This window comes from Pan troglodytes, chromosome 9, assembly GCF_028858775.2.
Source record: "Pan troglodytes isolate AG18354 chromosome 9, NHGRI_mPanTro3-v2.0_pri, whole genome shotgun sequence".
Lineage (NCBI taxonomy): Eukaryota > Metazoa > Chordata > Mammalia > Primates > Hominidae > Pan > Pan troglodytes.
In genome coordinates this window covers 8,539,853-8,566,545 of record NC_072407.2, presented here as the reverse complement: position 1 = coordinate 8,566,545, position 26,693 = coordinate 8,539,853, and the positions used below count along the sequence as shown (strand labels likewise).

Here is a 26,693-nt window from a genome sequence, read left to right as displayed (position 1 = left end):
TGATATTCATCAACATTCTCCTTGTATCCCTAAAGGTGAAGGAAAGGGCATCCCCTTATTCTTTCCAAAGAGGACATAATGATATGGACCTAGAAGCAGGGGTGAGGGAGTTTAGAGATGTTTGCAACTACCTTAATGTTGTGGGATTTATATTTTAATATTTAAATAGATTATATTAATTACCATAGTATTCAATTATTGGTTGGAGATTCATCTGAATTTAGCAGATGCTTAGTAAAAATGTATGGAGTGAACTTGGGAGACACCTTGCCTGAGATGGTGTGCACAAGAGAGTTAAAAAGTTCTTCAAGAATTTTTGCTCAAAATGAGTTGAGACTTAAATCTGAGACCTGAAACCATACAACTCCTAGAAGAAAACATGGGGTTAGGAGTATCAATCTAAATAGGTGTGGTGGTCTTTTGATATGCCACCTTGGTGGCTAGCTATAAGCCCCTAGTTATTCAAACTAACCTAGATGTCACTGTGAAGGTATTTTGTAGATATGATTGAAGTGCATAATTATTTGACTTTAAGTAAAGGAGATTATCCTATGTAATCTGGTTGGGCCTAATTCAATCAGGCCTTAAAAGCAGAACTGAAGCTTCCCTGAAGATTATATTCCACCTATGAATAACAGCTTTAACTCATGCCTGAGAGTTCCAGCCTGCCTTCCATCTGCCTGCCCTATGGATATACGACTTGCTTTCCCAGCCCCACAGTTGTGCAAGTGAATTCCTTGCAATAAATCTCTTAATATATATCTACTACTCTTTCTGCTTCTCCAGTTGAACCCTGATTGATATGAAAGCCGGGACTGAGGTAACAGCATCACCTGGTGACAGCATACTTTAAGTTTTTAAGGTTGGAACAATAAAGCTGTAAACTTGAATCACAGTAGACTGTGAGAGAGCCCTAGCATTCCAGGAACTCCGATTCCTTATCTAAAATAGAATCTCAGGTTGCCCTCAGCACCATTTCCACTAAATATTTCATGAAAACTTTAGTTACTGTACAAAGAAGTCAGTGACTTTGAAAAGACTTTATTGATCAAAGAGTTGCTTCTAAGGATGAGTAATGGTCTATCTTTTAACATAGGACAGAAAAGAATCCTATGAAGAAAAGATAAAAAGAACAGAAAAGACCCAGGTCCTAAATCCTCAGATGACAACGAAATCAAGATAAATGACAAAGTCGACCAGTTGCTTGGGTAATAAACTGGAGCAGGAATATGGAAGAGAATTCATGCTTATGCAAATGAGATGTACTGGGGAATGGTGGGCTTGTATTTGCTAGGTTCATGGAGAAATATGAAGAAAAAGAAGGGTAGATTATAAAATCAGCTTTTCTGCTTCTCTATGTTTCTGCCTTCGAGCTAACCAGTATAAATGATGGTTTGCTCCCTTTCATTGATATACTGATGAGAGGAGACTGTCAGAATGATATCAACCTAAATAATCTCAGTTCTCAAAATCTGAATACCTTGGGATATCAGGTTATCTTTATACTTGGAGATATACATTATACAGATGATATACTTCCCTTGGTCTCCACCAAAATAAACCAAGTAGTAGAGATTGCATAGAATCTCAACTTTTACCCCCACCAATAGTCACTAACAAGTAATCCAGGTATACCCTTGCATGTCACATAAAAGTTCTCCTGAGAAATGAGGAAAGACTCTATCAGCACTAATTCTAATTCTCATTAATATTGCCCTTTAAAATTCAAACAAACTAGTTGAATTTTCTAATCTCTTTTGATTCTACAACTTCCTTTTGAATTAGGAAAAACAGATATTATACTACAATTTTAAAGATAAAGTCAGTAAAGCAGAAAAGAAAGAAAATTTAAAATGTATCCACTGCTTATTTTGTCTCATGTATATTCAAGATCCTGGTCATACTTTATTTTATTTATTTTTATCATAGGCCTATGATAAATGTACAATCAAGACAATCAAGAAATGCAATGATTATGATATCCTCCCATATCTAATTTAAAATAATATATTTCAAATGATATCAAATATATCATTTGATTATATTACATTACATTAAGATAGAGTAATCTTAATGTAATCTTAATTACATTAAGATAGAGTCTATCTAAGTGTTTTAACTGTAATGCCCTAGTAAGTAAAGTTTTCTTATGGTTTAATTTGGTTATTTCTGTTTTGATAGTCCTTTTTCTGGCACCCTAAGGATGTGCCAGGAAGAGTCTCTAAGAGAATAAGTAACTTACCCAAGGTCAAACACACTGTTATAAAGGAAGCCAGGATTCAAACCTAATCCCGATCCAAAGCTTATGTTCTTCCCTAAACACTATACTTTTCAAGGTCACATGATAATCTGATTTTCAAAGTCATGATCAGTCACTTTATCCATAGTCAGTGGAATCTTAATTCGTAGGTCTCTGCAAAGTAGGCAAAAAAAAAAAAAAAGCAAAGCCCTATAGTGATAAACATACTATCAGATTAGTCAAATCTAGCATCATTTCCTCTGTGAGGACAAAAGACTGAGCACACGCTCTTGAATCTGCCTGGTGTTGATCCCATAAATGATGGGGTTCAGCATGGGAGGAGCCAACACGCAGACATTAGCCAGCAGAATGTGTGTATGGAGAGGAACATGGTGCCCAAACCGCTGGGTAATTATGGTAAAAATACCAGGCAAGTAGAACATGGAAATGACTCTGAGGTGGGAGCCACATGTGCCCAGAGCCTTTTGCCGAGCTCCTTGGGAGGGGAGGTGGAAGCCTGTATACAGGATGAAGCTATAGGACACTAAGATAAGCAAGGCATCTAGCACTACAGTAGAGAGAAGGACAGACAAGCCATACCAAACACTGACATGAATATCAGCACAAGCAAACTTGGCAACAGCCATGTGCTCACAGTAGGTATGTGGCAGCAGATTGCTATGGCAGAAAGGCAGCCGCTTTACCAGAAACACATCTGGCATTATCACACAGAAGCTTCTCAGGACCACAGCCAAGCCAATCTTTGTGATTGTTGCATGACTGAGCACTGTGGTATAGTGCAGTGGATCACAGATGGCCACATAGCGGTCAAGTGCCATCGCCAACAGAATTCCTGATTCCTCGATGAAGGTAGCGTGGATAAAGAAGATTTGGGTAACACAGCCACCAAGGGATATTGCTCCAGCATAGAACCAAAATATGGCTAGGGCCTTGGGCACAGTGGTAGTAGACAGGATAAGGTCAGCCACAGCCAGCATGCAGAGGAAAAGGTACATGGGTTCGTGGAGGCTGCATTCAGTGATGATGATGAAGATGATGAGGCTGTTCCCAAGGAAAGCAACAAGGTAGGAAATAAAGAAGGGGAGAGAGATCCATGTGTGCTGGTCTTCTAAGCCAGGAATGCCCAGCAGAATGAAGAGTGAGTGGCTGCTACCAGTGGAGTTGTGGGTTGTCATGCCCAGGGAAGGTCACCTGAGCGTTGGCATGTAGGATTTGGCAGTTACCTCTTCTCTCTTCCCAAGAAGCTGAATGGGGTTGGAGTAGGGAGGGAGGGAACAGATTATTTTTCACTGGATGGAGCAGTGAAAAGGGTCCTGTTGAAGAAGTCAGGAGATGTGGTCTAAAATTCTTTGCCATTCTATTCATGAACTATGTGATCTCAATAAAATTACTTCCCTGTTCTGGATGTCTCTTTTATCACCTTAAAACTAAAGTTACGGACAGAATGGATTACATTATTCGTAAAAGAGAACTTTTTGGCTCTAGAATTCCATAGATCTCAGTCTCAGGTTGTTGTAAATGGTTACAAGCTGCGAATAACAAGCACTTCAATTTCCACTTTGAACACCAGAATGTGATGTGAATCTCAAAAGGAAAGTGGCGACTGAGTTACCTATCAATTTAATACGCCTTACTGAGTACGTGCCAGGCACGGTTTCTTGAAGACCTACTTGGGACAGTCAGACAATCAAGCAACATGTCTACCTATCTAATATGCACACTGTAGAAGAAAAGCTAAGCACGGGGAGCTGTGGAAAGAGGAACTCCCTAGGCGTTCGGAAAAGGCTTGCTAGAGTGCTGCCTTGAAGAATAAATAAGAGTTCGCCAAGTAAAGAAACATGATGAGGGAAGAACTTGAATGAAGTCATAGAGATCTGAAAAGACATAGCGTTTGGAGGAAAATCATAATGATGCAGGGTTACTGCAAAGAGGACATGAGAGGGATAATAAAACTGTAGAAAATAATACAAGGGAGTGAAGTAGGGGCCAAATCATTGAGAGATTTGAGTCCTACTCTAAGGGCTTTAGATTGATGTTGAAGTAGTGAGAGTCACGGAAGGATCTGTAGTGTGAGAATGGCATGGTAAATTTACATTTTAGGTAGCTTTCTCTCCTGCAGTATTGTGTCGGATGGGGAACGGAGGAGACTGGAGAATGAGACAGGGATCATTTAGGAGGGGTACTGTGCTGCAGGCTTTATGTGCATTATTACAGTCACCACAGCCTGAGATAACTGTTGTCATTTCCCCCATTTTGCTGATAGGGGAGCACACAGAGCTCTGAGAATTTAAGTAGCACCCCTACCCAAGGTCGCTGGGCTAGCAAATGATGGAGCTGGAATTTGGCTTTCCAGACCAGGTTTTAATCACTTCATGTCTGCCCTATGCCACTTGATCCCATTCATTGGGTGATGGTGATTTCCTGACTGCTGGCTCAAGGAGAAAAACAAAGTCGGCAGTTATAAATTCCCTTGAATTCCACCGCCTTTACTCTGCCACCTACAAATTTATTTGTACTCAAGTTGTCCTTTTCCTCTTCCTCCTGCTGGAGGCTAAGCCCTCCATCTGTGCACTGGCGCCCAACCCTTCTTTTTTTCTGAGTACCTCTCCCCATTAGTTGGTCTCTCTCCAGTAATTTTAACCTCTCCCTCTCTCTTTGTTCCTCGTTCTTACTGAGCAAATATGTTCGGGTGTCCTGTGTCCCCTTCACCTCAGTGTCACAAAAGGAAGGATGTGCTCTCTCTTCAGTAATCCTCTCACCTCCCTCTTGATCTTCACCCACTGCCATGGTACCGATAGCCCCAACATGCCACAAAAGTTTCTTTCTCTAAAATGATCTGTCACATGACTATTGCCCAATCTAATGTCACTTTTCATTTCTTATCATTCATAATCTTCAATTTCTGTTACTAATACTTCTTAGCTTTATAATAGCAACCATTAAATACCTACTGCATATCATATATAATTATTATTTCTAATCTTCACATCAAATCTATGAAATTGAAATTATCACTAGTTTATTCACAAAGAAACTGACAGACAATTTGCCCAAAGTCAAACAACTTGTTAGTAGCTAGCAAAGCTCCCATCAGTATTTAAAACTTCCATTTTGTTATATTCATTACCTAAACCGCCTTTCTTGGGCTTCCACCCCACTCTGCTCCAATTCTCCTATTTATGCCACAACTTCTAAAACATGTAAGACAGTGAACACAGGAAAAATAAGAGCTTTCAAATCAGACCTACCTGGGTCAAATTCCAGCTCTGCCAGCTGAAAACACACACACACACACACACACACACACACACACACACACTCACACACTCTTCCATTCAGGTGCATATTTCACACATGTTCATTTATACACTCACCATCCCACATATTCACTCTCACAAATTTTAATGAAGATTTACATACGGACATTTTTACAGTTTACACAAACAGCCCTTCACTCTGACACTTCACACACGCATGCTTTTAACATTTCCTGCATATATGTACCCTCACAAATTCACACATAGTCATTAACTACCCAAACTCACTCCCACACGGATAATTTATGACTTATCTAAGTCATCTCATTTTGACTCCCTCTTACCCCTGCCTCCAGTCTTAAAATCCCTAGCCTATGCCAGAAGAGGGGACTGTCATAGAAACACAATTCACAGGACAACACCCCTGAGCTTCCCCAGTTTCACTCTTGAACCTCCTAACCTTGAGTGAGAGACATAAAATATATGGGCTGGGACTTAATTCCAGGGATCATCAAACTTCAGCCTATGGGCCAATTCCTGCCCATTACCTGCTTTTGTAAATACAGTTTTATTGGAACACAACCATTCCCATTTGTTTACATATCATCTGTGAGAGCTCTTGTGGAGACCGTTTCTGAAGCCTAAAGTATTTACTCTAGGCCTTTACCAAAAATGTTTCCCAACTCCTTCTTTAGAATAAACTTGTCACGTAACTAACTATAAGAGCCCCAGAAAAGAAGGCAATTTTCCCAAGGTTACAGAGGAAATGAGTTAAGGAAGTCTAGAAGCAAGCCTCTTGCCTCTCATTTCAATAGTATTTCCAGGAGGCCACAAATCTTCTGTGGTAACATGTTGGTCCGCTCTCTCTGACTCTGTTCTCGGGATAGAGAATTCCAAATATGACCTCTATAGAGTGGCCAAATGATGAAGGCAATTCATCAGTGTTTCTCATCAATAAACTCAATATTTCTCTCACCTCCTTTATCCCCACACTCAGTCAAACCCCACGGTTCGTGCCCATGGGTAGGGCCCACAGAAGCACCAGGCTATGCTGTCAGTGCCACCTTATACCTCTCCTCACCCCCAAAGAGCCCATCTCAGTCATCAGGAGTTGCCAACTGGAGCCATGCCCCTGTCTTGATCCCAGAGTGTCCCCACACCATAGACTGTGTGCAGTGACCAGCGGACCAAGCTGGAGGAGGAACTGCAGGACAAACCATTCTTTCTCTCAGCATCTTCAGGGAGCATGGTCTTATCCACGTGACTTTCTTCTCCCCTAGGAGTTCCTCTACTTCCAGTGACATCACTGTAAAGCTCTTAACTCTTTCACTGCATGGATGCTGGGAGCCCACCATGAAAAGCATGCTTGAGAGGCTCCATGAGTCCAGGAGAGAGGATTTGGTGAGAGAGTGGTTTCAGAGGGAGAAGGTCAGGGCAGAGAGTGGGAATGTGATTAGAGACCTTCAGCAAGGCCCCAAAGCTCATTCCATACCATCCTCTTCAACCCTGACTTCCAGAAGGCACAGAAACACTTTAGGAGCTGAAATCCTATAGATTTTCTCAAGCATTCATTTACTCATTCTCCACCAATTCGACCAATATGGGTTAAGTGCTAACTATATTGACAGCACCATAGTAGAATGCTAAAGAAAATCAAGCCCATTTAAAATGTATTTATATCATTTTGTCTGTGGAACTAATGCTTTGATTCTATAATGCATAGAACATCTTCACTGATAGCCTTCTCAGCTTCCCCCCATTTATTGATTTTTATGTCGTCTTATATTTAGCATGCTCTTTTATTTAATTTCATAATACAGAAATTTTTCATGGAAATAAATGTTCTATGACCCACATAGCTCCTTTATTCTTTCCCATTTCAAGAAATTGTTCTTACTTTTTGAAATAAATTTTATTGTGTATGTCTAAGTTACACAACATGATGTTATGGAATAAGTATAGATAGTAAAATGGTTACTAAAATGAAGCAAATTAACATATTTATTAGCTTACATAGTTACTGAATTTTTGCTAGTTTTTGTGGCAAGAGTAGCTAAAATCTACTTGTTTAGCAGAAATCTCAAATACAGTACACTTTTATCACTACATAGCTTCATTAACACAGCTGCATTTGTCTCCAGTATAGCACAATGCCACGTACATAGTACTCTATACATATTTCTTGAGATAAAATGGGTGACTAAATATTTCACATGGGTGACATACCACCATATGTTTACATCCTTCCCTTATCGTTGAACATTTATATAGCTTCCATTATTCTCTATTAAAAATATTCTGTCATGAATATACTTATATATGAACTTTTGTAGGTGTTCTGGGTTATTCTAATTAAATATTTGATATTCACAAAAAGAAAATTGTTATAGCAACGTTTTCATTTTATGTTGTGTATGGTATTATTGATGGAATTTTTTATATTTTAATAATTATTTATAAAGCTTTTTTGCAGAGAAATCAAAATTTTTTCAACTTGAAACCTACCCTGTGCCAGGCACACTGATATACAGGAGTGAAGACAGGTGCCGTTGTGGAATTTATGGTACAGAGTGAAAAAATAAATAAATAAAAATGAAAAAGCAAAGCCCCCTCATTAAGTATTTTTCTCCATTAGCACTTTGGTGCCATTTATTCAGAACCTATGGGAGCCCTTAATATTTTAAAGATGTACACCCATTTGGGGAGGATTTTTACTGCAGATGCAAAGCATTTTCCAGGCTTTGTTCTAGACTAATGCTCATTCACTTTCTTTTAGAATCTGCTACTCCTTTGAAACTCATGTTACTTGCCTTCTCCTACTCCTAATGTTGTCTCTCTGTCTTCCAGATTCCGTCACAAATAAATGTAGGCAAAATATAAATTATTACAGTACAGCTATTATGGAAAACGGTATAGAGGTTTCTGAAAATTTTAAAATAGAGCTACCATATGATCCAATAATCTCACCACTGGGTGTATATTCAAAGGATAGAAAACTGATATTTCAAAAATATATCGGTATGCCCGTGTTTATTGCAGCATTATTCATAGTAGCCAACATATCAAATCAACGTAGGTGACTATCAGCATATGAAAGGAAAGTGAAAATGTGGGATATGTACATAATGGAATACTATTTGGCCTTATAAAGGAAGGAAATCCTGTCATTGGCAACAACATGGATGAACCCGGAGGCCATTATGTTAAGTGAAATAAGGCAGGCACCAAAAGTCAAATACAGCATGATCTCATTACACATAGAATCTAAAAATGTTGAACTCATAAAAGCAAAGAGTGTAATGGTAGTTACTAGAGACTGTGGGGTGGGAAAGACTGGAGAGATGTTGGTCAAAAGACACAAATTTTAGTTAGAGATAATAAGTACAAGAGATCTAGTGTACACCATGGTGTACAATAATTATGATACATTATATATTTGAAAAATGGGAATAGAGTAGATTTCAAGTGTTCTCACTGCAAAAAAAAATTTATGTAAGCTAATGCATATATTAATAGCTTAATTCAGCCATTCCACAATGTATATGTATATCAAAGCATCATATTGTATAAAACTACTTGTCAATTTTAAAAATTAATTAGAAAAAGTATCAGCATAAACTACCTAGTATAAGGACGGTTACAACATGCTCTATGAATGAGCTAAGATGTCAGATGATTCTTGAGATCTAAGTACACATCACCAATCAGTCAAAGAAGGAGGATATTCCTGGCAGAAAAATCAAGAATAAGGACTCAGAGGTAGAAGAGCAGAGAATGACAAAAGGAGGGTAAATGATGAATTATGTTCTGTATTTGAGGAACAGTTGTGAAACATGAAATGGGAAATATTGCTGGAAAGGTCACCTACAACAAAATGCCTAACTGCCTTAGTTACCGCCCAAAGGTGAAAAAAATTTTTTTTTCCAGATGGAGTTTTGCTCTTGTTGCCCAGGCTGGAGTGCAATGGTGCCATCTCGGCTCACTGTAACCTCTGCCTCCCAGGTTCAAGTGATTCTCCTGTCTCAGCCTCCCGAGTAGCTGGGATCACAGGTGCATGCCACCACGCCCGGCTAATTTTTGTATTTTTAGTAGAAACGGGTTTCATCATATTGGTCAGGCTGGTCTCGAACTCCTGACTTCAGGTGATCTGCCTGCTCGGCCTCCCAAAGTGCTGGGATTACAGGTGTAAGCCACTGAGCCCGGCTGGAAATTTTTAAGAAAGGCTTTTCTGCAACTGAACAATGAGATAGGCCCCAAACAGTATCTCCTGGCATCGTCCTACACCATTCAAACATTCCAAAGCTCTACCAGATGTCTCTAGCTGGAGAATCTCCAGGCATTATGGTACCTAAGCACCTTAAAATTTACATCCAGCAACTGATGTCACATAATTCTATCATTCATAGTATCAGTTTATTTATTCAGTAATATTTTCAGTCAATAAATATTGTGTTCCTATAGTATGCCAAGCAGAATTGAAGTGTACAATGCAAATAAGTAAACCAAGCAAAACCCTTGCCTTTATGGTTGTCAGCTGCTGTGCCTTAGTTGCCCTCAATGGCATCTCTCACCATATGGTCTCTTATTTATTTGTCTGTCATAAGCTATTTAAATGGCTGGTGGCCTAAAAGAGGGCAGAATGGAAGTTACAAGGCCTCTGAAAGCATGTGCTCCAGAATTCATATGCATAACTTTGACCTTATTCTATTAGTCAAAGCAAGCCATAAGGCTATCCTAGATTCCAGGAGATGAGTAATAAACAACATGTCATGATGGAGGATTGGCACATGTGTTCAGCAGAGGGAGGAATTGTTAGTGGCCATTTTTGTGGATGCTCAACCACACTTCAACCAAACTATCAAACTGACGAATATTCAAAAGCTTGACAACATACCCTGCTGGTAAGGTCAGGAGGGAAAAGACATGCTCATGAATTGCTGGTGGCAATGAAAAACTGGCACAACCCTGATGGTGTTATATCTTTAATATCTAACAGATCTACAAATGCACTTACCTTTGACCAAACAGTCCTTTCCTAATAATTAAATATGAGATGCATCAGTAGAATTACCCAACTAAAGAAGTAGAAAAAAAGAACAGAAAAATAAATGAATAGGGCACAGGTACTGGTGAAACAATATCAAAAGGTCTAAAAAAAGTTTGCTTTGGGTCCCAAAGTGAAATGTGAGAGAGAATGGGACAAAAAATTTTAAGAAATAATTACTAAAATTTTCCAAATTAGATAAAAATCATATATTTACAGATTCAAAAAGCTAAGCAAACATCAAGGAGGATAAAAACAAAGAAAGCTATGCCTTGGCACATCACAATCAAACTGAAAATTAAGAAAAAGTAAAAACAAAAAAAAAAAACTAAACAGTCAAGACAAACAGTGAAATACAAATGTGTCCAAAATAATCACGACTCACATGTTTTCTACTAACCATTAAGCAGGTACACTTATATATCTTAGGCAACAGTTAAGCATCATTATTCATGATGGTGAAAGCTAAAACTTATGAAAGCCAGGGAGATCAGTATAACTTCAACATTATACTTTTCATGAAGAACATACCTTTATAAATCATCAACACATATTAATCATCAGACTTTATATGCCTATTAAAAAATTGGTTTAACATTTGTTTAAATAGGCTGTTGTAAGGCTAGATTAGGTGGGAAAGGATTTGTATCAGAGCATCTTGAGAAAAGCAAAAGAGAAAAGGAGCAGGAGGAAGGGAGGGAGGTGGGAAGTGGTTTTACAGACTCAGCCCACTTGGGAAGAGGGCAAGGCTGGTGGAAATAGCTCTTTCCCTAGAGAGTGTGGCATAAGTGCTTCCCTCAAGGGTTCTTCTGAAAGAAGATAAACAGCCCAACTCCTGGCCCTCATCAGGCTGAATTTTATTACAGAGCTCGTTTCTGTTCCTGAAGTCTCAGTCTGAGGCCAGTGAGTGAATTAGACATCTATGGGTGGTACTGGCTTCAGAAATAAGGTAAGAACTAGGCTGGTATTATATCATACAGGCCAGAGGTAAAAGGACTCTTAGAGACTGTTGAAATATGTGGTAAATATATATATATACCAGAGGCACAAGTCTCCACTTATGGCGGAAGTGAAAGATGAGGATCTGAGAAGGGAGGGTGAGAGAACGTGGGCTAGATGGAATTTACTGAAGGGCAGAAAAGAGAAGCAATCCAGTAACTAGTAGGCACCCTAACAGTTAGACCAGAGATGAGAAAACATAAAATATATTGATGTAGGCTGCAAACAACTCTTGGCATAATATGAAAGGAGCCCTGAAAATGGCAGGGAACTGAGTCACCTGCCCCAAGCCACACATTGGAAGGAGCTTTGTGGAGGCAGCCAGGGCATCCTAGCAGGTGTGAAAAATAACTAAGAGCCAATTATCCTCCCCAGAAAGAAGAGGATGCACCAAGAGTGTGAACTAGAATGGAAGAAAAAATATTACTGATCATAAGATATATCTTAGCCAACAACTAAATATTTTAAGATACTCCTTTATTTAATATCCTCAGAAACCCCATGAAGAGTGTATTTTATTATTTGTCGCCATTTCTTCATTCCATTGAAAATGGGATTCAATATGGCTCTCTTCTCAGAAGGCACTCTCTGAAGCCATTCCACATGGCACATTTAGTAAATCTATTTACTCACAAGCCCACCATTCTCTGAAACCATAAAGCTATTTAGGACTCAGGCACATAGCATGATGCAGGAAAAAATAGTCAATGCTCAAAATATGCCTGTGAATGAATCCACTAATGAGTGAAGAAGAATATGCTAGGAAGTAAATGATGAAGTTACATGTTCATTTCTACCAGCAGAAGAATTTCTCAAATATCAAGAACTGCAACCCCTCTTCATCCCCCAGAAATAACTCTTTACCTAATTTCAGTCACTTCTAAGCCTAGTTCCCTGGGGTGTGAGCACAAGGAGTGCCTCATCTCAGATAAAGAGGTACCTTGACCCTCTTCATAAGTGAGCAAACTGTATGTGGTGAAGTCAGAGGTTTCAAATCTCATTTCTATCAATTGCTGCTTTGTGACAAGTGGCAAGTTATTCACATTGTCTAAGACTCACTTTCCTTAAGTGTGAAATAGGGGTACTATCCTGTTCTAAGAGTGGATGTCTACTCCCTGCATTAAGAACGTACCAAGTGCACTGTGCAAACTACAGCCCGTGGCATAAAGTGATGCTTAATAAATTCTCCTGTGACTGTAATACAATAAGATTTTGTCCACTCCTGGAACACCACTGGCCTTTTAGGCTTCAGTGTCTTCAATCAATCAACGTTCCAACAAATATCAACAGATCATCTTTCTAAACTAATGACTGCCCCTGTGTAAAGGATGGGGCCTAAGAGTGAAGTTGTGATCGAAGCCCTTCACATTCAGGAAAAACCTGCCTATACCATCACCTCCCTTGTTCTCCTCAGTACTCCTTATGCACCAGCCACCCTGGCCTGAAAATATTTCAGAAACATACTCTGCATTGATCTGTACACTCACCTTTTCTTATGCTACTTTCTTTCTCTCTTCATTATTAACTTTATGATAAACTACTCAATTTTAAGTATCACCTTATTCAGCTTTCCCACACAGAAATAATAATTTCCTCTGTATATTCATAATCCTCCATTCGTAATTAAAGTGCATACAATAATGTCTCTTATTCTGATTACTTGGAGATATTGTCTGGCTGTCATTCATTAGAGTATAGACCACCACCTTTCATATTTGCATGTTTGTTATTTACATGTTCAAAGAAGATGAAGATTATGGAATATGCCAAAAGCTCCCGGTGACATCGCAAAGAATGTTGGAGATTTTATCTTCTTCTACCTCTGTGAGTAGGAGGTGAGGTTCTGAAAGTTCTCCCCAGCTATGCCTACTGTAAGCCACAGTGGCACTAGCCACACAGTCTTCCGCTTGCTGGGCATCCCTGGCCTACAGGACCAGCACATGTGGATTTCTATCCCATTCTTCATTTCCTATGTCACCGCCCTTCTTGGGAACAGCCTGCTCATCTTCATTATCCTCACAAAGCGCAGCCTCCATGAACCCATGTACCTCTTCCTCTGCATGCTGGCTGGAGCAGACATTGTCCTCTGCACGTGCACCATTCCTCAGGCCTTAGCTATCTTCTGGTTCCATGCTGGGGACATCTCCCTGGATCGTTGCATCACTCAGCTCTTCTTCATCCATTCCACCTTCATCTCTGAGTCCGGGATCTTGCTGGTGATGGCCTTTGACCGCTATATTGCCATATGCTACCCACTGAGGTACACCACCATTCTTACAAATGCTCTGATCAAGAAAATTTGTGTGACTGTCTCTCTGAGAAGTTATGGTACAATTTTCCCTATCATATTTCTTTTAAAAAGATTGACTTTCTGCCAGAATAATATTATTCCACACACCTTTTGTGAACACATTGGCCTAGCCAAATATGCATGTAATGACATTCGAATAAACATTTGGTATGGGTTTTCCATTCTAATGTCGACGGTGGTCTTAGATGTTGTACTAATTTTTGTTTCCTATATGCTGATTCTCCATGCTGTCTTCCACATGCCTTCTCCAGATGCTCGCCACAAAGCTCTCAACACATGTGGCTCCCATGTCTGCATCATCATCCTCTTTTATGGGTCTGGCATCTTCGCAATCCTTACCCAGAGGTTTGGACGCCACATTCCACCTTGTATCCACATCCCATTGGCTAATGTCTGCATTCTGGCTCCACCTATGCTGAATCCCATTATTTATGGGATCAAAACCAAGCAAATCCAGGAACAGGTGGTTCATTTTTTGTTTATAAAACAGAAATAACTTTGGTTTAAGAACTGAGTTTTCAGAATCTCTAGCTATCTGGTAAGTGGGTATGAAAGTGGTAGATGGGAGAGGTCAGCTGATACCGTAGGAAATAACTCAGTGAGTACGATGTCTGGAGCAAGGTCAACTGGGAAGTTACAGGGCTTATTCTTCCATTTTTTAAACAACCTAGGAAAGCAATGCAATGTTTGACTGAACAAACTACCTCCTGCACAGAGCCCGAGAGAGAATAGATTGATTTTTCAGAAGTCATGTATCCTTAATAGGACAACACTATCATAATCTTCGGAAATAAAGTGGGAACAGTGCTCTGGCATTGGAATTTGTTCAGCCATCCTGTACTGAGTTTCTGAAGCTCTGAGACACGTTGTATTCATGTAAAGTCATGTACAAACCTCCATTCTTTTATGTCCTTCATTCTAGCTAAGTGACATTCTTAGAATCAGTGATTCCTAGGTTTTCCATTTATTTCTATTATGTTATAATTTATATCCTATGAACATGAATGTCTATAATAGAGGATTGCAAATAAATTATGTGATTCATATTTTGCAGAACAACCCTTGAGGAACCTGAGTCTGATCATTTTTGTGTTGGGAAATGACATATGGCTTCTGAAGGTGTGGTGTGTGCTGGGGAAATGCTGAAGAAAGGGAACTCCTTCATTCTCAGGGTCAGGCTGTGTTCTTCAATGATCTCCTCCTCAGGAGGACATTCAAGATGTCTATTCACATGAATTCTGCGTGCTTTTACAACCACACTTCCCAATACCTTCTATGCAACCTGAGCTTTAGATACACCAGGCCATTAATTTGTCAGTTTTCTCAGGTTATACCATACTCTTCGGGTACTCTGCCTTCTCTTGAGATAACCTCCATCAACTTGTGGAAAACTCTTATTCCTCCTTTCATATCTAATTCTCATGTCATCTCCTCTGTGACATTTTCTCCAATCACAATTCCTTCTCAGTGTATTATAGTTGATACTTTTTTATGAGAAAAATAGCATATTGCTCATATTTTTAACACTTATTTTATTAAAAGCCTATGTTACTTCTGGGAAGCATTAGAAATTATGAAAAAACAAACTTGAAATGGAGCTCATAAAACTATAATCTCAGAGCTCTCAAGCAATTTTACTGTTAAAATTTGTTATATATAGCTATACATCTTTGTTTATAAATTTACATATCTATACATCTGTATCTATATCTGAATCTGTATTTGTATTTATTTTCATCTGTATCAATTCCTATATCTATTTGCTCAATATTATAATATGATAAGTATGTAGAATAGTGACTATACTATAGTTGTAGTCTAAAACCTAATTTTTCCCTTTTATAAATTTAAAATTTTTTTTTATTGAAAAATAAAATTATATTTATCAGTACAACATGTTTTAAAATATGTATACATTGTGGAATGGGTAAATTGAGCTAATTAACATATACGTTACCTCATTTGTTGTGGTAAGAAAATTTAAAACCTGCTCTCTTAGCAATTTTCAAGAATGAGATGCATCTCTTTTAACTATAATCACCATGTTGTACAATAGATCTCTTGAACTTAGTTCTCTTATCTAACTGAACTTTTGTGTCCTGTGACCAACATCTCTCCATCCTCTACTCCTTACCCCACCCCAGGGTCCTAGCCACAATTCTACTCTACTTCTATGTGTTCAACATGTGAGTAAGATAACAGGGTATTTGTCTTTCTGTGCCTGGCTTACTTCATTTAACATTATGTCCTCTAAGTTCATCCATGTTATTGCAAAAGGCAGAATTTCTTTCTTTTATAAGACTGAATAGTATTCTATTATGTGTATATACTACATTTTCTATATCCATTCATCCATCGATAGACACTTATTTTGAGTCCATATCTGGGATATTGTGGATAGTGCTACAATGAACATGAGAATGAATATGTCTTCAACATACTGATTTCATATATTTGGATATATACACAGTAGTAAGATTGCTGGATCATAGATAGTTCTATTTTTAATTTTTTTATGACTGTCCATACTGTTTTCCATAATAGTTATACTATCTAACATTCCCACCAACAATGTGCAAGGGTTCCCCTTCTCCCCATTCTCTCCAACACTTTTTATCTTTTGTCTTTTCGTTAATAGTCATTCTAACATGTATGAGGTGATATCTCATTGAGGTTTTATTTTGCATTTCCCTGATGATTAATTTTGTTGACCTTTTTCTTTTCTTCATTTACCTATGGGCCATTTGTATGTCTTATTTGAGAATTGCCTATTTAGGTACTTTGCCCATTTTTTAAGAAGTTTATTCCCTACTATTGGGTTGTTTGAATTATTTATATATTTTGGCTATTAACCCCTTATCAGATAAAGGTTTGCAAATATTTTCTCCCATTCCATAGATTGCCTTTTTCCTCTGTTATTTCCTGCCTATGCAGAAGTTTTTCTAGTTTTAAATAATTCTGCCAATTTTCATTTTTGTTGCCTATGCTTTTGGATTCTTATTCAAAAAATTATTGCCCAGACCAATGTCATGAAGCTTTTCCCCCCTGTTTTCTACTAGCTGTTTTAGAGTTTCTAGTCTTACAGTTAAGCCTTTAATCCATTTTGACGTAATTTTTGTATGTAGAGTGAGATAAGGATCTAATTTTATTCTTTTGTTTGTGGATATTGAGTTATCCCAATACCATTTATTAAAGAGACTGATTGTCCCCCTTGTCTGTTCTTGCCACCTTTGGCAAAAGTCAATTGACAGTAAATGTGTGGAATTATACCTAGGCTCTTTAGTCTGCTCCATTGGTCTTTGTGTCCTTTTGTTAATGTTAGTACCTTGCTGTTTTAATTACTATAGCTTTATAATATATTTTGTAGTATATTTTGAAGTCAGGTATTATTATACCTCCAGTTTTGGTTTTTGTATTTTATTTTTCATTTTTTACTTGAGAGTGCTTTGGCTATTCAAGGTCTTATATGGTTCCATAATAATTTTAAGGTTGTGTTTTCTACTTCTGTGAAGAATGTCATTGGTATTTTGATAGGGACTACACTGAATCTGTAGATTGCTTTGGGTAGTGTGGATGTTTTAACAATATTAATTCTTCCAATCCATGAACAGAGGATATCTTCCCATTTATTTGTGTCTTCTTCAGTTTCCTTCATCAATGTTTTATAGTTTTCAGTGTACAGGTTTTTCACTTCCTTGGCTAAATATATTCCTAAGTAACTTATTCTTATTAATGCTATCATAAATGAAATTGTGTTCTTGATTTCTTTTTTAGATAGTTTCTTGTTAGTGTATAGAAAAGCTACTAATTTTATGTGTTAATTTTATATCTTGCTAATTTACTGAATTTTTATCAGTGCTAACAGTTTTTTGGTGGTCTATAAAGTTTTCTTCATATCTAATCATGTCATCTGCAAACCAGGGACAATTTAACTTCTTCCTTTTCGATCTAGAAACCTTTTATTTCTTTCTCCTGCTGAATTGCTCTGGCTAGGACTTCCAGTACTATGCTGACTAGAAGTGGTCAGAGTGCGCATTTTTATTATGTTCCTGACCTTTGAGGAAAAGCTTTAAACTTTTCCTCACTGAGTAGGATGTTAGCTGAGGGTATGTCTTATATGGCCTTTATTGTGTTGAGGCGCATTCCTTCTATATGTAATTTGTTGAGAACTTTTTTCATGGAAAAAAATGTTGAATTTTGTTAAATACTTTCTCCATCTATTGAGATGACCATATGATTTCTGTTCGTCATTCTGTTAATATGGTATATCACATGTGTATGTGGAAACATCTTTACCCTATGGATAAATCTCACTTGATCTTGATGAATGATAATTTTTATATGCTGTTGAATTCAGTTTACTAGTATTGTTGAGGATTTTTGCATCTATGTTTATATTTGTTGAGGATGTTTGCGTGTAATTTTTTTGAGACAGTATCTCGCTCTGCTGCCCAGGCTGGAATGCAGTGGTGTGATCATGGCTCACTTCAGCCTCAACTCCTGGACTCCAGCAATCCTCTTACCTCAGCCTCCCAAGTAGCTGGGATTACAGGCATGCACGACCTTGTCTAGCTACCTTTTTCTATTTTTTGTAGAAACACGGTCTCACTATGTTGCCTAGGTTGGTCTCAAACTTCGGGGCTCAAGTGGTCCTCCTGCCTCAGCCTCTCAATGTATCGGGATTATAGGTGTGAGCCACTGCTCTCAGAGTAATTTTCTTTTATTGTATGGTCCTTGTCTGTCTTTCGTATCAGAGTAGTCCTAGCCTCATGAAATGAGTTTGGAATTTTGCCCTCTTCTTCAGTTTTTTGAAAGAGTTTGAGAAGGACTGGTTTTCTTTCTTCTTTAAGTGTTTTGTAGAATTCATGAGTGAAACCATCAAGTCCTGGGCTTTTCTTTTCTTTTAAACAGCTTTAAAGATATAATTTACATATCATACAATTCATCCATTTAAAGTGTATAATCCAGCCTAAATGCCCATCAACCAGCAAGTGGATAAAGAAAATGTAGTATATACACCATGGAATACTACTCAGCTATAAAAAGAAATGAAATAATGGCATTTGCAGCAACCTGGATGGAGTTGGAGACCATTGTTCTAAGTGAAGTAACTCAAGAGTGGAAAATCAAATATTGTATGTTCTCACTTACAAGTGGGAGCTAAGCTAGGAGGATGCAAAGTATGAGAATTATATAATGGACTTTGGGGATGTGGGAGGAAGGGTGGGAGGAGGTGAGGGATAAAAGACAACACATTGGGTATAGTATACGCAGCTCTGGTAACCAGTGCCCCAAAATCTCAGAAATCACCACTGCAGAACTTATCTATGTAACCAAAAACCATCTGTTCCCCAAAAACTATTGAAATGTAATAAAAAATAGAAATAACAAAAATAAATAAAGTCTATAATCCAATGGTCTTAGTATGTTCACAGAGTTATACAACCATCACCACAATCAATTTTAGAGCATTTTCATCACATAAAAAACTTCATAACTATTAGTAGTCATTCTTCCTTTTCCTCCCCACTCCCACCTATTCTCTTTTTTTTTTTTTTTTTTTTTTTTTTAAGACGGAATCTCGCTCTGTCGCCCAGGCTGGAGTACAGTGGCGCGATCTCGGCTCACTGCAAGCTCCGCCTCCCGGGTTCACGCCATTCTCCTGCCTCAGCCTCCCGAGTAGCTGGGACTACAGGCGCCCGCTACCACGCCCGGCTAATTTTTTGTATTTTTAGTAGAGACGGGGTTTCACCGTGTTAGCCAGGATGGTCTCGATCTCCTGATCTCGTGATCCGCCCGCCTCGGCCTCCCAAAGTGCTGGGATTACAGGCGTGAGCCACCGCGCCCGGCCCCACTCCCACCTATTCTCTTCCCCTCTTCCCCTAGCCCCAGGCAATTACTTATCTACTTTCTAACTCTATATAATTGCCTATTCTGGACACATGTTTAATATATTATATACATTTCTCCTATATAACTGTAATTACATATCCTTTGACCACCATCTCCCTATCCCTACCTCTCCCTTAACCATCCACACCTCTGGTAACCAACATTCTACTCCCTACTTCTGTGAGATCAAGTTTTTTCTCACTCACATATGAGATCATCCAACATTTGTCATTTTATGCCTTATCTATTTAACTTAATGTTCTCCAGGTTCAAACATGTTGCAACTAACAGGATTGTGTTCTTTTTGATGGCTGAATAGTATTCCATTGTGTATATATACCACATTTTCTTTATCCATTTTTATCTGTAGATGGGACACTTAGGGTGATTCCATATCTTGGCCTTTGTGAATAGTGCTGCAATAAACCTGGAAGCACAGATATCTCTTTGATATACTGATTTTATTTCCTTTGGATATATACTCAATAGTGGTGTTACTGAATCATATGATAGTTCTATTTTTAATATTTTAAGGACCCTACAGAGTGTTTTCCATAATGTCTGTACTAATTAACATTCCCACCAACAGTGTGTAAGAGTTCATTTTTCTCCACATCCTTACTATTTGTTCTTTAGTCTTTTTGATAATAGCCCTTAAGATAGGTGCAAAGTGATATCTCATTGTGGTTTTGATTTATATTTCCCTGATCATCAGTGATGTTTAACATTTTTTAATACACCTATTGACCTATTGGCCATTTGTATGTCTTCTTTTGAGAAATGTTTACTCAGGTGTTTTGCCCTTTTTAAAATAGTGTTGTTTGTTTTCTTGCCATTAAGGTTTGGATTCCCTATAAATTTTAGATATTAATGCCATATCAGTTGTATAGACTGCAAAGATTTTCTCCCACTTTATAGGTTGTGTTTGCACTTTGTTGATTGTTTTCTCTGCTGTGCAGAATCTTTTTCTTTGAATGTAATCTCATTTGTCTATTTTGCTTTTTGTCATCTTTGATTTTGAGGTCATATCCAAAAAAAAATCCTTACCCACACCAATCTCTGAAGCCTTTCCCCTGTATTTTCTTCTAGTAGTTTCATGGTTTCTGGTCTTATGTTTAGGTCTTTAATCTTCTTTGACCTTTTTTATACATAAGGTGAGATAAGGGTCTAATTTCATTCTGCATGTGACTATCTACTTCTTCCTATCCTACTTACTGAAGAGACTCCTTTTCCCAATATGTGTTCTTGGTGACTTACTTGATCGAAAATCTATTGTCTCTAAGTGCTTGGAATTATTTCTAGGCTCTCTATTTCTGTTTCATTGGTCAATGTATCTGTTTTTATGCTAGTGCCATGATGTTTTGGTTACTGTAGCTTTATTGCATATTTTGCAGCCCCATACTATGATGCCTTCAACTTTGTTCTTTTTGGTGAAAATTACTTTGGTTATTTGGGGGTTTGTGTGGTTTTATAGGTCTTTTAGGATTGTTTTTCCTATTTCTGTAAAAAAGTGTCATTTGTATTTTGATAGTGATTGCATTGAATCTGTATATAGTTTTGAGTAGTATGAATGTTTTAGCAATATTATTTTTCCAATTTATTAATATGTAATATTCATTTCTTTGTGTCTTCTTCAATTTCTTTAATCAGTTTTTTTTTTCATCGTAGAGATATTTCACCTTCTTGGTTAAATTTATGTCTGGGTATTTTATTTTATTTTTGCACCTATTGTAAATGGGATAGTTTTCTTGATTTCTTTTTCAGATAGTCTGCTATTAACATATAAAAAGACTACTAATATTTTTGTTGATTTTTTATCCTTCAACTTTACTGAATTTGCATATTAGTTCTAATAGTTATTGGTGGAGTCTTTAGAGTTTTCTACATATAAGATAATGTTATTCGCAAACAGGGAAAAATTAACATCTTCCTTTCCAATGTGGATGCCTTCTATTTCTTTCTCTTGCCTAATTGCTCTGGCTAGGACTTCCATACTATGTTGAATACAAGTAGTGAAATTAGGCATCCTTGTCTGGTTGCCGATTTTAGTGAAAAAGCTTTCAACTTTTCCCCACTGAGTATAATGTTAGCTGAGGGTTTGTCATATATGACCTTTATTGTGTTGAGATATATTCCTTCTACACCTAATTTGTTCAGAGTTTTTATCATGAAGAGTGTTGAATTTTGTCAAACACTTTTTCAGCATCTATTAAAATGATTATATTTTTCCTTCATTCTGTTAATTTAATGTATCACATTTATTGATTTTCATATTTTGAACCATCCTTGCATTCCTAGGATGTATCTCACTTGATCATGGTGAACAATCTTTTCCATAGACTGTTGAAATCAGTTTGATAGCATTTTATTGAGGATTACTGTATCTACGTTCCTCAGGGATATTGGTCTGTAGTTTTTCTTCTTTTGTTTTTGGGACCTTGTCTGGTTTTGGTGTCTGGGTACAGCTGACCTCGTAGGATTAGTTTGGAATAATTCCCTCCTCTTTAGTTTTTTGGAATATTTTGTGAAGAATTGGTAGTAAATCTTCTGTAAATATTTGACAAAATTAAGCTGTGCGGTACTGAGCTTTTTTTGATGGCTTACTTTTATTATTGATTCAATCTCCTTGTACATTATTCGTCTGTTGAGGTTTCCATTTATTCATAATGCAATTTTGGTAGGTCCTATGTTTCCAGGAATTTATCTGTTTCTTCTCTATTTTCCAATTATTTGGTGTATAATTGTTCATAATAGTCTTCAGATCCTCTATGATTTCTGCGATATCAGTTGTAACGTCTCCTTTTTCATCTCTCATTTTATTTATTTGAGTTTTCTCTTTTTTTCTTAGTCTAATTACCGGTTTGTCAATTTTGTTTATCTTTTCAACAAATCAACTCTTCTTTTTATGTCTCTCTTCTATTGTTTATCTTTAAACAATATAAAGTAGTCTAGTTTTATAGGTAAAAAAAGGAGTACAAATTTTGCGTTTGCTCTTGTTTTTCTATTTTCTTGAGGTAAAATGGTAGGTTGTATGTTGGTGCTGTTTCTTCTTTTGTTTTTATTTTTAATTTTTGTGGATAAATAATCGGTGTATATATTTATGGGGTGCATTATATGTTTTGATACAGGCATGTAATGCATAATAATCACATCATGGAGAACGAGGTATACATCTCAAGCGTTTATCTATTGTGTTACCAACAATTCACTTTTACTCTTTTAGTTGTTTCAAATGTACAATCAAATTATTGTCAACTGTAATCATCCTTTTGTGCTATCAAAGAGTAGGTCTTATTCATTCTACTTTTTTATCCATTAACCATCCCCACCTCCTCCCCAACTCCCAATACACTTCCAAGCCTGTGGTAACCATCCTTCTACTCTCTATGTCCATGAGCTCAGTTGTTTTGATTTTTAGATCCAGCATAAATGAGAATATGCAATGTTTGTCTTTCTTTACTAGCTTTATTTCAGTTAACATAGTGATCTCCAGTTATATTCATGTTGTCACAAACAACAGGATCTCATTCTTTGCATGGCTGAATATTAGTACTGAATATTAGAATAATAGTAATCCATTGTGTACATTAACAGATTTTCTTTATCCATTCATCTGTCGATGGACACTTAGGTTGCTTCCAAATCTTGGCTACTGAGAATAGTGCTGCAATAAACATAGGAGTGCAGATATCTCTTCCATATGCTGGTTTCCTTTCTTTTGGGTGTATACCCAGCAGTAGGATTGCTGGATCCCATGGTAGCTCTCTTTTCAGTATTTTGAGGAACCTCCAAACTGTTCTCCATAGTGGTTATAGTAGTTTGCATTCCCACCAACACTGTACAAGAGATTGCTTCTCGTCACATCCTCACCAGCATTTGTTATTGCCTGTCTCTTGGATAAAAGTCATTTTAACTGGGGTGAGGTGGTATCTCATTGTAGTTTTAATTTGCATTTCTCTGACGAGCAATGCTATTGCTTTCATAGGAGGCACCTTTTCATAAGCCCATTTGCCATTTGTATGTCTTCTTTTGAGAAATGTCTATTCAAATCTTTGGCCTATTTTTTAATCAGATTTTTAGACTTTTTTCCTATAGCATTGTCTGAACTCCTTGTATACTCTGGCTATGAACCCCTTTTCAGATAGGTAGTTTGTAAATATTTGCTACCATTCTGTGGGTTGTCTCTTCACTTAGTTGAATGTTTCTTTTGCTGTGCGGAAGTTTTTTAACTTGATGTGATCCTATTTGTCCATTTTGGCTGTGGTTGCCTGTGCTTGTGGGGTATTGCTCAAGAAATTTTTGCCCAGACCATTGCCTGGGAGAGTTTCCCCAATGTTTTCTTGTAGTACTTTCTTAGCTTGAAGTATTAGACTTAAGGCTTTAGTCCATTTTGATTTGATTTTTGTATATGGTGAGAGATTCAGTGATACAGCCTAGTTTTTTTTTTTTTTTTTTTTTTTTTTGCATGTGGATACCTAGTTTCCCTAGCACCATTTGTTAAAGAGACTGCCTTTTCCCCAGTGTATGTTCCTGGCACCTTTGTCAAAAATGAGTTTACTGTAGGTGTGTGGATTTGTTTCTGTGTTCTTCATTCTGTTCCATTGGTCTATGTGTCTGTTTTCATGCCAATACCATGCTGTTTGGGTTACTATAGCTCTGTAGTATAATTTGAAGTCGGGTAATGTGGCTCTCCCAGTTTCGTTCATTTTGCTTAGGATAGCTTTGGCTATTCTGGGTCTTTTGTGGTTCCGTATACATTTTAGGATTTTTTTTATTTGTGTGAAGAATGCCATTGATATTTTGATAGTGATTGCATTGAATCTGTTGGTTGCTTCAGGTAGTATGGACATTTTAACAATATTGGCTCTTTCAATCCATGAAGGTGGAATATCTTTCCATTTTTTTTGGTATCCTCTTCAATTTCTTTCATCAGTTATTTGTTTCTTTCCCCTGCCACTTTCAGAATCTTTATTTTTGAACTTTGACAGTGTGATTATAATTCATATTGGGGTAATCTTACTTGGATTTAATATGACATAGATTATGTATATTAAATACACTTTTACTTTAAATATCTTCAACTTATGATTACTTTATTGGGACGTAACCTCATCATACATCAAGGAACATTCATATGATAAAGCAAGTAGAGTTAAAATTTAATGAAAGAATCTTGGTGGTTGACTATATAATTGGTCATCATAATTTTTTTAAATTTTCTGTATATTTGAAACTTTTTATAATAAAATAACATAAAATTTATTTACTTGAAGAAATCATGGTGACTCTTTAAGAATAGCCAATACAGAATAATGGAAATAAAATGATTATAAAGGTTACCAATTCTTGATGTTCTTAGATATCCATTCTTAATAAATTTTAATGTATATTGTTATATGTTTTTCGTGTGTATGAGCATTTGTGTGTGTGAATGTTTGTTGTTTCCCTAGTAGCTATTGCATCTACTATCGTTACTAACATAATAGTTACTAAATCAAGAAAATAATTTTTCATTTTAAAAAGCAAAAGTATGAAATTCTCATTGTAGACTATTTGGAAAATATTTAAATGCACAAAGAATTTCCTTTTTTACTCTTGTGTTTATGGTACATTCTGTTTATCTCTTACTTGAACTTTTAAATGCATTTGGAAATCAAACATTTTTATTTCAATAATGTATACCCTATTATTTTACACATATTTCTAACAAGTATTTATCATACTTGAAACATATTTTAACTAGCTGCAAATTACAACAATTTAAGAGTTGATCATAATTAGTTACCAGTGTAACTTTTTCATATTTAACATCTACTGTATTTCACATTTTACAGTTTTTCCAAAAAGTAATCTTTTTTACAAGAATTTCCTTATTTTATCTGTTCTTTAATTCTAGTTATATAGGAGGACCTACATTTTATGTAGTCAAGTCACCAAACATTTTCTCTGGGTGTTTCCCTTCTCTTTTTAACTTCAGGAATTGTTCTGATTCTAATATAAGTCTATTACTTACTCTGTCTTTATTCCATTTATTTTAGATTTTAAATTGATATACATAATATTTCAACAATATGTTATTTAAAAATATAATGTAATAATATTATAATTACCAACAATTACACTCATAAAAATAATTATTAATATTGAAAACATTTCATTATTTAATCACATTTTCATGTATTTCTATATTGTATAATGATTAGTATATTTTTACTTAATGTTACATGACAAGAATTTCCTTTGGTACAAAATGAACTTCACATATTTATTTAACTTTATTTAATACTGCCTAACAGATTTTCACATAAACAATATATTACAAAATATGTCATTTTAGCCAACCTATAGATTCTTATTGAATATTTATTTCAGATGATTTGCCAGTATCAATAAACTTATCATAAACATGATTATTCATAAATTTTTGTATGTGCTCTATGTTACTTTTTTATATGGGACAGATTTTTAAGTTTTCTTATTTACATCTGACATGCTCTTGGCCAGGTAAAATATATACAAATTGTTAATACATGTTATGAAAACTAGGATCATTTTTGCTTGTCAACTATACTAAAAATAATTAAATAAAAAATTGTCAAATTAAAGATGCCAGTGCGAGTTATAATTTAAATCATAAATTTTTGTATAATGAAAATTATAATTTCTTAATGGAGAAATTTCTTAATGAGGTGTTATTTCTGCAAAAATGATGGCCTTCTTCCAAGAGCTAGAAGTACATGATCAAAGTACCCAAGGCAATGTTTAGCTTTCAAAAAAAAATTCAGCATGAGTAGAATCCTGAATGGAGTAGGTTAGATATCAATGACACTATCCCAGCCCAATCAATCTATGACTTTAGACAGAAGCTTGTCATCCAACAAATTCAGGGTTGTCTTGGTTTTTGTTTTTGTTTTTTAACTAATTGCAAAG

General features: G+C 36.5%; 2 protein-coding genes across 2 annotated transcripts; one reads left to right on the top strand and one right to left on the bottom strand.

Annotated features, from left to right (window-relative positions):
* Nucleotides 1-2,456: 2,456 nt before the first annotated feature.
* Nucleotides 2,457-3,435, bottom strand: LOC466331 (olfactory receptor 52B4). The gene has a single exon (XM_016920240.3). It carries the CDS (start codon nt 3,433-3,435, stop codon nt 2,491-2,493), a length of 945 nt encoding a protein of 314 aa, XP_016775729.2. The 3' UTR covers nt 2,457-2,490.
* Nucleotides 3,436-13,331: 9,896 nt separating this feature from the next.
* Nucleotides 13,332-14,455, top strand: OR52B4 (olfactory receptor family 52 subfamily B member 4). Its single transcript, XM_521729.5, has one exon. It carries the CDS (start codon nt 13,423-13,425, stop codon nt 14,365-14,367), a length of 945 nt encoding a protein of 314 aa, XP_521729.3. The 5' UTR covers nt 13,332-13,422; the 3' UTR covers nt 14,368-14,455.
* The last annotated feature ends 12,238 nt before the right edge of the window (nt 14,456-26,693 follow it).